Source organism: Ranitomeya imitator, chromosome 3, assembly GCF_032444005.1.
Source record: "Ranitomeya imitator isolate aRanImi1 chromosome 3, aRanImi1.pri, whole genome shotgun sequence".
In the NCBI taxonomy this organism is placed as follows: domain Eukaryota; kingdom Metazoa; phylum Chordata; class Amphibia; order Anura; family Dendrobatidae; genus Ranitomeya; species Ranitomeya imitator.
The window spans coordinates 843566953-843581854 of record NC_091284.1 but is presented as its reverse complement, the minus strand read 5'-3'; the positions used below and the strand labels follow the sequence as shown (position 1 = coordinate 843581854).

General features: G+C 48.6%; 1 protein-coding gene across 1 annotated transcript in view; it reads right to left on the bottom strand.

Annotated features, from left to right (window-relative positions):
• The window catches only part of DCHS1 (dachsous cadherin-related 1), a 163998-nt gene that overhangs the window by 38164 nt on the left and 110932 nt on the right, over positions 1 to 14902 (bottom strand). Inside the window, exons 11-13 of the mRNA XM_069759610.1 lie at positions 4005 to 4244; positions 3790 to 3915; positions 3494 to 3703 (exon numbers count right to left, since the gene is read on the bottom strand). Coding sequence (XP_069615711.1) covers positions 3494 to 3703; positions 3790 to 3915; positions 4005 to 4244 — 576 coding nt within the window. The remainder of the gene's footprint in view (positions 1 to 3493; positions 3704 to 3789; positions 3916 to 4004; positions 4245 to 14902) is intronic.

Below are 14902 nucleotides of genomic sequence, written 5' to 3'. Positions count from 1 at the left end.
AAAATATTTTTTTTTTCACAAAAAAGATATTGTAGCCCCCAAGTTTTTATTTTCACAAAGGTAACAGGAGAAATTGGACTGCAATAGTTGTTGTCCAATTTATCCCGAGTACGCTGATGCGCCATATGTGGGGGTAAACCACTGTTTGGGCGCACGGCAGAGCTCGGAAGGGAAGGAGCGCCGTTTTGGAATGCAGACTTTGATAGAATGGTCTGTGGGCGTTATGTTGCGTTTGCAGAGCCCCTGATGTACCTAAACAGTAGTAACCCCCCACAAGTGACCCCGTTTTGGAAACTAGACCCCCCAAGGAACTTATATAGATGTGTGGTGAGAACTTTGAATGCCCAAGTGCTTCACAGAAGTTTATAATGCAGAGTCATAAAAAAAATATATATATATTTTTCCACAAAAAAGATTTTGTAGCCCCCAAGTTTTTATTTTCACAAGGGTAACAAGAGAAATTGGACCCCAGAAGTTGTTGTCCAATTTATCCCGAGTACGCTGATGCCCCATATGTGGGGGTAACCCACTGTTTGGGCGCACGGCAGAGCTCAGAAGGGAGGGAGCACCATTTGACTTTTTGAGCGCAAAATTGACTGTCGTGTTTGGAGACCCCCTGATGTACCTAAACAGTGGAAACCCCCCAATTCTAGCTCCAACCCAACTCCAACACACCCCTAACCCTAAACCCAACCTGATCCATAATCCTAATCACTAACCCTAACGATAATCACAACCCTTACCCCAAAACAACCCTAATGTCAACCCTAACCATAACCCTAATCAAAACCCTAAATCCAACACACCCCTAATCCTAATCTCAACCCTAACCTCAAACCTAACCCTAATCCCAATACACCCCTAATCACAACCCTAACCTTAACCCTAATCCCAAACCTAACCCTAATCCCAAGCGTAACCCTAATGCCAACCCTAACCCCAATACCAACCCTAATCCAAACCCTAACCCTAATCCCAGCTCTAACCCTAACTTTAGCCCCAACCCTAGCCCTAACTTTAGCCCCAACCCTAACCCTAAGGCTACTTTCACACTTGCGTTGTTTGGCATCCGTCGCAATCCGTAGTTTTTGACAAGAAACGGATCCTGCAAATGTGCCCGCAGGATGCGTTTTTTGCCCATAGACTTGTATTGCCGACGGATCGTGACGGATGGCCACACGTCGCGTCCGTCGTGCACTGGATCAGTTGTGTTTTGGCGGACCGTCGGCACAAAAAAAGTCCAATGAAACGTTTTTTTTTGTACGTCGCATCCGCCATTTCTGACCGCGCATGCGTTGCCGTAACTCCACCCCCTCCTCCCCAGGACATAGATTGGGCAGCGGCTGCGTTGAAAAACTACATCCGCTGCCCACGTTGTGCACAATTTTCACAACGTGCGTCGGTATGTCGGGCCGACGCATTGCGACGGCCCCGTACCGACGTAAGTGTGAAAGAAGCCTAACCCTAAATTTAGCCCCAACCCTAACCCTAAATTTAGCCCTAGCCCTAACCCTAGCCCTAACCCTAGCCCTACCCCTAACCCTAGCCCTACCCCTAACCCTACCCCTAACCCTAGCCCTAACCCTACCCCTACCCCTACCCCTAGCCCTAACCCTAGCCCTACCCCTAACCCTAATTTTAGCCCCAACTGCTGTTCTCCTGCCGGCCAGCAGATGGAGACAGATGGCGGGCGCACTGCGCATGCGCCCGCCATTTTCTTTTCCCCGGCAACCAGGAGGAGCAGCAGGAGGATCCAGGGACACAGGTGAGTATGCTAGGGTCCCCGAATCCCCCTATTTCTCTGCCCTCTGATGTGCGATCACATCAGAGGACAGAGAATTACACTTTACTTTTTTTTTTTTTTTTTGCGGTCGCCGGTAAACAGTTAATTACCGGCGATCGCAAAACAGGGGTCGGTAAAACCGACCCCGATCATGTTCTTTGGGGTCTCGGCTACCCCCGGCAGCCGAGACCCCAAAGATTCTCCCGGTGCCGGCCGGCGGGCGCACTGCGCATGTGCCCGCCATTTTGAAGATGGCGGCGCCCACCGGGAGACACGAGGAGCATCGGGGGAGACAGGTGAGTATTGGGGGGCTACCTGGGACCCCTTTTCTCTGTCCTCCGATGTGCGATCACATCGGAGGACAGAGAAATTAAAAAGAGATCGCTTTTTTTTTTTTTTTTTGCGATCGCCGGTAAACGGTTAATTACCGGCGATCGCAAATGCGGGGTCGGTTAAAACCCCCCCGAATCATGTTCTCTGGGGTCTCGGCTACCCCCGGCAGCCGAGACCCCGGAGAAAATCCTACTCTGGGGGGCGCTATTCACTTTTTCCACAGCGCCGTTAATTAACGGCGCTGTGGTTTAAGTACCCTTAGCGGCCGCCGTTAAAAGGCGTATCGGCGGTCGCTAAGGGGTTAAGGGAGGCGCCAGAGAGCTGCGAGTTCCAAACCGGAACTGGGAATTGGGATATAGATAAATCCCCTTCAGAAAAGAATCGGGGCAACCAAACAACCCCGGTTTATGATGAATTGGTGTCAGCGTTGAGATAATTAAAATATACACCCTGTGATTTGTGACCGTGGCAACATCATGCTTTGGGGCTGTTTCTCTGCAAAGGGGCCAGGATGACTGATCTGTGTACATGAAAGAATGAATGGGGCCATGTATTGTGAGATTTTGAGTGCAAACCTCCTTCCATCAGCAAAGGCATTGAAGATGAAATGTGGCTGGGTCTTTCAACATGACAATGATCCAAAGCACACCGCCAGGGCAACGAAGGAGTGGCTTCGTAAGAAGCATATGAAGGTCCTGGAGTGGCCTAGCCAGTCTCCAGATCTCAACCCTATAGAAAACCTTTGGAGGGAGTTGAAAGTCCGTGTTGCCCATCAACAGGCCCAAAACATCACTGCTCTAGAGGAGATCTGCATGGAGGAATGGGCCAACATACCAACAACAGTGTGTGGCAACCTTGTGAAGACTTACAGAAAACGTTTGACCTCTGTCATTGCCAACAAAGGAAATCTAACAAAATATTGAGATGAACTTTTGTTAATGACCAAATACTTTTTTTCAGCTTGCTAAACCAGACAAGGGGAGTTTCTGGATTTGTTGTCTCATTGTGACTCTCATAGTTGTGGTCTACCTATGATGTCAATTACAGGCCTCTCTCATCTCTTTAAGTGGGAGAACTTGCACAATTGGTGGCTGACTCCATACTTTTTTCCCCACTGCATATTCAGAAATCTAAGTTAATATCATGTAAGTTATTGTGAAACATGGGATCAGAAACCTAAGATATCATCATGGAAGTCAATGAGAAACACGATGCAGGGAACCTAAGATATTATCTTTGATGTCAATGAGAAATATGGCATGGTGCCATGAACCTAAATTACTATGACTTCATGTGCAGCCAGCATTAGTGGTAATATAATAGTGGTATTATCTTCCATGAATCTGCAGAAGTGAGGGACATGTGAAGGACACTCACCAATCAGACGATATTGTAGCTGCCCGTTACTTCCCACGTCCAAGTCCCAGGCTCGGAGGACACATAGTGTCATTGGCTCCTGATTCTCTGGAACTTCAAGGAAGATGCTGTCTGTCTGGAATACGGGAGCGTTGTCATTCTCATCTCCAACAGTAATGTGGATCCTGACCTCAGAAACCTTTGGTGGCGAGCCTCCATCCCGGGCGTATGCTACAACACATGATGGGCCATGACGTCAGTATACATGTCCATGTAGCGATGTGCGTCTCACGGATGACGTGCTGTTTTATATTTACCTGTCAGCTTGTAGATCTGTCTTTTCTCACGGTCAAGTGGCTTCTTTGTAGTGAGGACTCCACTTTGAGGATCGAGTGAGAATTCATCGCCCGTGATGCCTCCATACGTGACATGTCCTCCAGGGCCTGAATAATATATAAGATTGGGGGGATGAAGTTTTTCATTAAAACCCCAAATTTCCATTAATTTCATCCCAGCACCACCCCGTACTCACCAAGATCGCGGTCCACCGCCTGTAGTCTGAGGACAGTGGTGCCCGCCACTTGATTTTCCTTGACATTGCCCTCATACTGTGTTTTCTCAAAGGCAGGAATCTCATCATTCACATCAAGAACGGAGACGGAAAGTGTCTGTGTGCTGGACAGCCGTGGAGAGCCGTAATCCATTACTACCACCGTCAGGTTATACCCAGCTGTCTCTTCACGGTCTAAAGCCCGGACCACTGACAGAGCGCCTGCAAAGAGCAGATCATACGGTGGGCATCAATAATGTCTGGTAATATTACTGCAGCCCCTTCATTACTACTAACGTGCCAGAACATAAGGAAGACCAACACTACGATGACCGGCCACATTAAATAATTCACAGGCAGTAGCACTAGTAAGCCATCAGTCATAGACACGGGCAAGCCTCATATACATGGCTGACTACATTGCAGTTCTGCTTCCATGGTGAGCAACATACACCTTCCGATAAGGAGAATGAGTGGCCTTAAGGAGGAACCTTAATAGGTCATTGGTTCAGCTAAATAAGACTTTACTGCTGTTCTAGAAGAGGAAATAATAATCAGGCAGCAGCTGCCAAGGCAAACAGGATCGTGGGGTGCATTAAAAGAGGTCTGGATACACATGATGAGAGCATTATACTGCCTCTGTACAAATCCCTAGTTAGACCGCACATGGAGTACTGTGTCCAGTTTTGGGCACCGGTGCTCAGGAAGGATATAATGGAACTAGAGAGAGTACAAAGGAGGGCAACAAAATTAATAAAGGGGATGGGAGAACTACAATACCCAGATAGATTAGCGAAATTAGGATTATTTAGTCTAGAAAAAAGACGACTGAGGGGCGATCTAATAACCATGTATAAGTATATAAGGGGACAATACAAATATCTCGCTGAGGATCTGTTTATACCAAGGAAGGTGACGGGCACAAGGGGGCATTCTTTGCGTCTGGAGGAGAGAAGGTTTTTCCACCAACATAGAAGAGGATTCTTTACTGTTAGGGCAGTGAGAATCTGGAATTGCTTGCCTGAGGAGGTGGTGATGGCGAACTCAGTCGAGGGGTTCAAGAGAGGCCTGGATGTCTTCCTGGAGCAGAACAATATTGTATCTTACAATTATTAGGTTCTGTAGAAGGACGTAGATCTGGGGATTTATTATGATGGAATATAGGCTGAACTGGATGGACAAATGTCGTTTTTCGGCCTTACTAACTATGTTACTATGTTACTATGTAATCTACTTAAACCCAAAATTCCATCATAATACACAGTCGCAGCCTTCCCTACATAAATACTGTCACCGTACACAGCCGAAGCCTTCCCTACATGAACATCACCGTAAAGTCACAGCCTTCCCTAGATGAACACTGTCACTGTACACAGTCGCAGCCTTCCCTACATGAACACTGTCACCGTACACAGTCGCAGCCTTCCCTACATAAATACTGTCACCGTACACAGCCGAAGCCTTCCCTACATGAACATCACCGTAAAGTCACAGCCTTCCCTACATTAACACTGTCACCGTACAGTCACAGCCTTCCCTACATGAACACTGTCACCGTACACAGCCGCAGCCTTCCTTACATGAACACTGTCACCGTACACAGCCGCAGCCTTCCTTACATGAACACTGTCACCGTACACAGCCGCAGCCTTCCTTACATGAACACTGTCACCGTACACAGCCGCAGCCTTCCCTACATGAACACTGTCACGGTACACAGCCGCAGCCTTCCTTACATGAACACTGTCACCGTACACAGCCGCAGCCTTCCCTACATGAACATCACCGTAAAGTTACAGCCTTCCCTACATGAACACTGTCACCGTACACAGCCGCAGCCTTCCCTAGATGAACACTGTCACCGTACACAGCCGCAGCCTTCTCTACATAAATACTGTCACCGTACACAGCCGCAGCCTTCCCTACATGAACATCACCGTAAAGTCACAGCCTTCCCTAGATGAACACTGTCACTGTACACAGCCGCAGCCGTCCCTACATGAACACTGTCACCGTACACAGTCGCAGCCTTCCCTACATAAATACTGTCACCGTACACAGCCGAAGCCTTCCCTACATGAACATCACCGTAAAGTCACAGCCTTCCCTACATTAACACTGTCACCGTACACAGTCACAGCCTTCCCTACATGAACACTGTCACCGTACACAGCCGCAGCCTTCCTTACATGAACACTGTCACCGTACACAGCCGCAGCCTTCCCTACATGAACATCACCGTAAAGTCACAGCCTTCCCTACATGAACACTGTCACCATACACAGCCGCAGCCTTCCCTACATGAACATCACCGTGAAGTCACAGCCTTCCCTAGATGAACACTGTCACCATACACAGCCGCAGCCTTCCCTACATGAACATCACCGTAAAGTCACAGCCTTCCCTACATGAACACTGTCACCATACACAGCCGCAGCCTTCCCTACATGAACACTGTCACCGTACACAGCCGCAGCCTTCCCTACATGAACACTGTCACCGTACACAGCCGAAGCCTTCCCTACATGAACATCACCGTAAAGTCACAGCCTTCCCTACATGAACACTGTCACCATACACAGTCTCAGCCTTCCCTACATGAACACTGTCACCGTACACAGCCGCAGCCTTCCCTACATGAACACTGTCACCGTACACAGCCGCAGCCTTCCCTACATGAACACTGGCACCGTACACAGCCGCAGCCATCCCTACATGAACACTGTCACCGTACACAACCGCAGCCTTCCCTACATGAACACTGTCACCGTACACAGCCGCAGCCTTCCCTACATGAACACTGTCACCGTACACAGCCGCAGCCTTCCCTACATGAACACTGTCACCGTACACAGTCACAGCCTTCCCTACATAAACACTGGCACCGTACACAGCCGCAGCCATCCCTACATGAACACTGTCACCGTACACAACCGCAGCCTTCCCTACATGAACACTGTCACCGTACACAGCCGCAGCCTTCCCTACATGAACACTGTCACCGTACACAGTCACAGCCTTCCCTACATGAACACTGTCACCGTACACAGTCACAGCCTTCCCTACATAAACACTGTCACCGTACACAGCGGCAGCCTTCCCTACATGAACATCACCGTGAAGTCACAGCCTTCCCTACATGAACACTGTCACCGTACACAGCCGCAGCCTTCCCTACATGAACACTGTCACCGTACACAACCGCAGCCTTCCCTACATGAACACTGTCACCGTACACAGCAGCAGCCTTCCCAATATGAACACTGTCACCGTACACAGCCGCAGCCTTCCCTACATGAACATCACCGTAAAGTCACAGCCTTCCCTACATGAACACTGTCACCGTACACAGCCGCAGACTTCACAGCCGCAGACTTCCCTACATGAACACTGTCACCGTACACAGCCGCAGCCTTCCCTACATGAACACTGTCACCGTACACAGCCGCAGCCTTCCCTACATGAACATCACCGTAAAGTCACAGCCATCCCTCCATGAACAATGTCACCGTACACAGCCGCAGCCTTCCCTACATGAACACTGTCACCGTACAGTCACAGCCTTCCCTACAAGAACACTGTCACCGTACACAGTCACAGCCTTCCCTACATGAACACTGTCACCGTACAGTCACAGCCTTCCCTACAAGAACACTGTCACCGTACACAGTCACAGCCTTCCCTACATGAACACTGTCACCGTACACAGCCGCAGCCTTCCTTACATGAACACTGTCACCGTACACAGCCGCAGCCTTCCTTACATGAACACTGTCACCGTACACAGCCGCAGCCTTCTCTACATAAATACTGTCACCGTACACAGCTGCAGCCATCCCTACATGAACACTGTCACCGTACACAACCGCAGCCTTCCCTACATGAACACTGGCACCGTACACAGCCGCAGCTTTCCCAACATGAACACTGTCACCGTACACAGCCGCAGCCTTTCCTACATGAACACTGTCACCATACACAGTCACAGCCTTCCCAACATGAACACTGTCACCGTACACAGTCACAGCCTTCCCTACATGAACACTGTCACTGTACACAGCCGCAGCCTTCCCTACATGAACATCACCGTAAAGTCACAGCCTTCCCTACATGAACACTGTCACTGTACACAGTCACAGCCTTCCCTACATGAACACTGTCACCGTACACAACCGCAGCCTTCCCTACATGAACACTGGCACCGTACACAGCCGCAGCTTTCCCAACATGAACACTGTCACCGTACACAGCCACAGCCTTCCCTACATGAACACTGTCACCATACACAGTCACAGCCTTCCCAACATGAACATTGTCACCGTACACAGTCACAGCCTTCCCTACATGAACACTGTCACTGCACACAGCCGCAGCCTTCCCTACATGAACATCACCGTAAAGTCACAGCCTTCCCTACATGAACACTGTCACCATACACAGTCACAGCTTTCCCTACATAAATACTGTCACGGTACACAGCCGCAGCCTTCCCTACATGAACACTGTCACCGTACACAGCCGCAGCCTTCCCTACATGAACACTGTCACGGTACACAGCCGCAGCCTTCCTTACATGAACACTGTCACCGTACACAGCCGCAGCCTTCCTTACATGAACACTGTCACCGTACAGTCACAGCCTTCCCTACAAGAACACTGTCACCGTACACAGTCACAGCCTTCCCTACATGAACACTGTCACCGTACACAACCGCAGCCTTCCCTACATGAACACTGTCACCGTACAGTCACAGCCTTCCCTACAAGAACACTGTCACCGTACACAGTCACAGCCTTCCCTACATGAACACTGTCACCGTACACAACCGCAGCCTTCCCTACATGAACATCACCGTAAAGTCACAGCCTTCCCTACATGAACACTGTCACCGTACACAGCCGCAGCCTTCCTTACATGAACACTGTCACCGTACACAGCCGCAGCCTTCCTTACATGAACACTGTCACCGTACACAGCCGCAGCCTTCTCTACATAAATACTGTCACCGTACACAGCTGCAGCCATCCCTACATGAACACTGTCACCGTACACAACCGCAGCCTTCCCTACATGAACACTGGCACCGTACACAGCCGCAGCTTTCCCAACATGAACACTGTCACCGTACACAGCCGCAGCCTTTCCTACATGAACACTGTCACCATACACAGTCACAGCCTTCCCAACATGAACACTGTCACCGTACACAGTCACAGCCTTCCCTACATGAACACTGTCACTGTACACAGCCGCAGCCTTCCCTACATGAACATCACCGTAAAGTCACAGCCTTCCCTACATGAACACTGTCACTGTACACAGTCACAGCCTTCCCTACATGAACACTGTCACCGTACACAACCGCAGCCTTCCCTACATGAACACTGGCACCGTACACAGCCGCAGCTTTCCCAACATGAACACTGTCACCGTACACAGCCACAGCCTTCCCTACATGAACACTGTCACCATACACAGTCACAGCCTTCCCAACATGAACATTGTCACCGTACACAGTCACAGCCTTCCCTACATGAACACTGTCACTGCACACAGCCGCAGCCTTCCCTACATGAACATCACCGTAAAGTCACAGCCTTCCCTACATGAACACTGTCACCATACACAGTCACAGCCTTCCCTACATAAATACTGTCACGGTACACAGCCGCAGCCTTCCCTACATGAACACTGTCACCGTACACAGCCGCAGCCTTCCCTACATGAACACTGTCACCGTACACAGCCGCAGCCTTCCCTACATGAACACTGTCACCGTACACAGCCGCAGCCTTCCCTACATGAACACTGGCACCGTACACAGCCACAGCCTTCCCTACATGAACCCTGTCACCATACACAGCCTACTCTACATGAACACTGTCACCATACACAGCCGCAGCCTTCTCTACATGAACACTGTCACCATACACAGCCGCAGCCTTCCCTAGATGAACACTGTCACTGTACACAGCCGCAGCCTTCCCTACATGAACACCACCGTAAAGTAACAGCCTTCCCTACATGAACACTGTCACCGTACACAGCCGCAGCCTTCCTTACATGAACACTGTCACCGTACACAGCCGCAGCCTTCTCTACATAAATACTGTCACCGTACACAGCCGCAGCCTTCCCTACATGAACACTTCACCGTACACAGCCGCAGCCTTCCCTACATGAACACTGTCACCATACACAGTCACAGCCTTCCCTACATGAACACTGTCACCATACACAGTCACAGCCTTCCCTACATGAACACTGTCACCGTACACAGCCGCAGCCTTCTCTACATGAATATCACCGTAAAGTCACAGCCTTCCCTACATGAACACTGTCACCGTACACAGCCGCAGCCTTCCTTACATGAACACTGTCACCGTACACAGCCGCAGCCTTCTCTACATAAATACTGTCACCGTACACAGCCGCAGCCTTCCCTACATGAACACTGTCACCGTACACAGCCGCAGCCTTCTCTACATGAACATCACCGTAAAGTCACAGCCTTCCCTACATGAACACTGTCACCGTACACAGCCGCAGCCTTCCTTACATGAACACTGTCACCGTACACAGCCGCAGCCTTCTCTACATAAATACTGTCACCGTACACAGCCGCAGCCTTCCCTGTTGTGAGTTCTGTTTTTGGGCTCCCTCTGGTGGTTACTGATGGTACTGGGTGACTTGTCTTTCCTGGGTTTCTGGGTTCCACCTGTTCCATCAGCATATGGGAGTTTCCTATTTAACCTGGCTTTGCTGGCATTTCCTCGCCGGTTATCAATGTATCCAGTGTGTCTTGTTACCTCTGCTCCCTGCTCCTAGAACCTTCTGGACAAGCTAAGTTTGGATTTTCCTGTTTTGTGTTTTGCTTAATTTGGGTTTTAGTCCAGCCTGCAGATATGTGATTCTCTGCTGCTGGTTGCTCTAGTGGGCTGAAATTGCTTTTCATGTACCATGAGTTGGCACATGAGTTCAAGTAATTTCAGGATGGTTTTTTGAAGGGTTTTTCGCTGACCGCGCAGTTCACTTTTGTATCCTCTGCTATCTAGCTTTAGCGGGCCTCATTTTGCTGAAACTGTTTTCATACTACGTATGTGCTTTCCTCTCATTTCACCGTCATTATATGTGGGGGGCTGCTATTTGCTGTGGGGTATTTCTCTGGAGGCAAGAGAGGTCTGTGTTTCTTCTGATAGGGGAAGTTAGATCTTCGGCTGGAGCGAGACGTCTAGGATCATCGTAGGCACGTTCCCCGGCTACTTTTATTTGTGTGTTAGGTTTAGGGTCGCGGTCAGCTCAGGTTCCATCGCCCTAGAGCTTGTTGGTATCTGTGCTTGTCATTTTTGTGATCCCCTGCCATTGGGATCATGACACTATAACCGGCCCACAAAGTGTTAATTGTATTGGCTGAAGTAGGAGGATAAGTAGTCTGAGGAAGTTTTTTTTTTTTTTTTTTTTCCCCCTTTCCCTCAGAGTTTGCTGCCTAGCCTTATTGCAGCCTGGCTACTTCCTCCTCCTCTTAATCTTTGAATGGCTCTGATCTCAGCTGTTTATCATGGACGTCCAGAGTTTGGCTTCCAGCCTGAATAATCTTGCCGCTAAGGTTCAAGATATACAGGATTTTGTTGTACATGCTCCTATGTCTGAACCTAGAATTCCTGTCCCAGAGTTTTTTTCTGGAGATAGATCTCGTTTTCTGAATTTTAGGAACAATTGCAAGTTGTTTCTTTCTTTGAAATCTCGCTCCTCTGGAGACCCTGCTCAGCAAGTCAAGATAATTATATCTTTCCTGCGGGGTGACCCTCAGGATTGGGCATTTGCATTGGCACCAGGGGACCTTGCGTTGCTTAATGCGGATGCGTTTTTTCTGGCATTGGGTTTGCTCTATGAGGAACCTAACCAAGAGATTCAGGCTGAAAAAGCTTTGTTGGCCCTCTCTCAGGGGCAAGATGAAGCAGAAATTTATTGTCAAAAATTTCGGAAGTGGTCGGTACTTACTCAGTGGAATGAGTGCGCTCTGGCTGCAAAGTTTAGAGATGGCCTTTCTGAGGCCATTAAAGATGTTATGGTGGGGTTCCCTGCGCCTGCTGGTCTGAATGAGTCTATGACTATGGCTGTTCAGATTGATCGGCGTTTACGGGAGCGCAAACCTGTGCATCATTTGGCGGTGTCGTCTGAACCGTCACCTGAGATAATGCAATGTGATAGAATTCAGTCCAGAAGTGAACGGCAAAAGTATAGGCGGAAAAAAGGGTTGTGCTTTTATTGTGGTGATTCAGCTCATGTTATATCAGCATGCTCTAAACGCACAAAAAAGGTTGATAAGTCTGTTGCCATTAGTACTTTACAGTCTAAGTTCATTCTGTCTGTGACTCTGATTTGTTCATTATCATCCATTTCCGTCGATGCCTATGTGGATTCAGGCGCTGCCCTGAGTCTTATGGATTGGTCATTTGCCAATCGCTGTGGGTTTAGTCTGGAGCCTCTGGAAGTCCCTATTCCTTTGAAGGGAATTGACTCTACACCTTTGGCTATGAATAAACCTCAGTACTGGACACAAGTGACCATGCGTATGACTCCCGTTCATCAGGAGGTGATTCGCTTCCTGGTACTGTATAATTTGCATGATGTTCTAGTACTTGGTCTGCCATGGTTACAAACTCATAATCCAGTCCTTGACTGGAAATCAATGTCTGTGTTAAGCTGGGGTTGTCAGGGGGTTCATGATGATGCACCTCCGATTTCTATCGCTTCATCTACTCCTTCTGAGATTCCAGTGTTTTTGTCTGACTATCGGGATGTTTTTGAGGAGCCTAAGCTCAGTTCGCTTCCTCCTCACAGGGATTGCGATTGTGCTATAAATTTAATTCCAGGCAGTAAATTTCCTAAAGGTCGTTTGTTCAATCTGTCAGTGCCAGAGCATACTGCTATGCGGGATTATGTTAAGGAGTCCTTGGAAAAGGGACATATCCGTCCATCTTTGTCCCCTTTGGGAGCAGGTTTTTTTTTCGTGGCCAAAAAAGATGGTTCCTTGAGGCCTTGTATAGATTATCGTCTTTTGAATAAGATTACCGTAAAATATCAGTATCCTTTGCCATTGTTGACTGATTTGTTTGCTCGCATTAAGGGGGCTAAATGGTTCACTAAGATTGATCTTCGGGGTGCGTATAATCTTATACGAATAAAGCAAGGTGATGAGTGGAAAACCGCATTTAATACGCCTGAGGGCCATTTTGAGTATTTGGTAATGCCTTTTGGACTTTCTAATGCTCCTTCAGTCTTCCAGTCCTTTATGCACGATATTTTCCGTGAATATCTGGATAAATTTATGATTGTGTATTTGGATGATATTTTGGTTTTTTCTGATGACTGGGAGTCTCATATTCAGCAGGTCAGGAAGGTGTTTCAGGTCCTGCGGGCCAATTCCTTGTTTGTAAAAGGCTCAAAGTGTCTCTTTGGAGTCCAGAAGATTTCTTTCTTGGGGTATATTTTTTCCCCTTCTACTATTGAGATGGATCCCGTCAAGGTTCAGGCTATTTGTGACTGGACGCAGCCTACATCTCTTAAGAGTCTACAGAAGTTCTTGGGCTTTGCTAATTTCTATCGTCGTTTTATAACTAATTTTTCTAGTGTTGTTAAGCCTTTGACGGATTTGACTAAGAAGGGTGCTGATGTTGCTAATTGGTCTCCTGCGGCTGTGGAGGCCTTTCAGGAACTTAAGCGCCGGTTTTCTTCTGCTCCTGTGTTGCGTCAGCCAGATGTTTCGCTCCCTTTTCAGGTTGAGGTTGATGCTTCCGAGATTGGAGCGGGGGCGGTTTTGTCACAGAGAAGCTCCGATGGCTCAGTGATGAAGCCATGCGCGTTTTTTTCTAGATAGTTTTCGCCGGCTGAGCGGAATTATGATGTTGGTAATCGGGAACTTTTGGCCATGAAGTGGGCATTTGAGGAGTGGCGTCATTGGCTAGAGGGTGCTAGACATCGTGTGGTGGTCTTGACTGATCACAAAAATTTGATTTACCTTGAGTCTGCCAGGCGTCTGAATCCTAGACAGGCTCGTTGGTCACTGTTTTTCTCTCGTTTCAATTTTGTGGTTTCATACCTGCCAGGTTCAAAGAATGTGAAGGCGGATGCTCTTTCTAGGAGTTTTGTGCCTGACTCCCTTGGAAATTCTGAGCCCTCTGGTATCCTTAGGGATGGGGTGATTTTGTCTGCTGTCTCCCCAGACTTGCGACGTGCTTTGCAGGAGTTTCAGGCGGGTAAACCTGATCGTTGTCCGCCTGAGAGACTGTTTGTTCCGGATAATTGGACCAGTAGAGTCATCTCCGAGGTCCATTCTTCTGCGTTGGCAGGTCATCCTGGAATATTTGGTACTAGAGACTTGGTGGCCAGGTCTTTTTGGTGGCCTTCCTTGTCGAGGGATGTGCGTTCTTTTGTGCAGTCTTGTGAGGTTTGCGCTCGGGCTAAGCCTTGCTGTTCTCGGGCCAGTGGATTGTTGTCACCTTTGCCTATCCCGAAGAGGCCTTGGACGCACATTTCCATGGACTTTATTTCGGATCTCCCTGTCTCTCAAAAAATGTCCGTCATCTGGGTTGTGTGTGATCGCTTTTCTAAAATGGTTCATCTGGTACCCTTGCCTAAGTTGCCTTCCTCCTCTGAGTTGGTCCCTCTGTTTTTTCAGAATGTGGTTCGTTTGCATGGGATTCCTGAGAACATCGTTTCTGACAGGGGATCCCAGTTTGTGTCTAGATTTTGGCGGACGTTCTGTGCTAAGATGGGCATTGATTTGTCCTTTTCGTCTGCATTCCATCCTCAGACGAATGGCCAGACTGAACGAACTAATCAGACCTTGGAAACTTATTTAAGGTGTTTTGTTTCT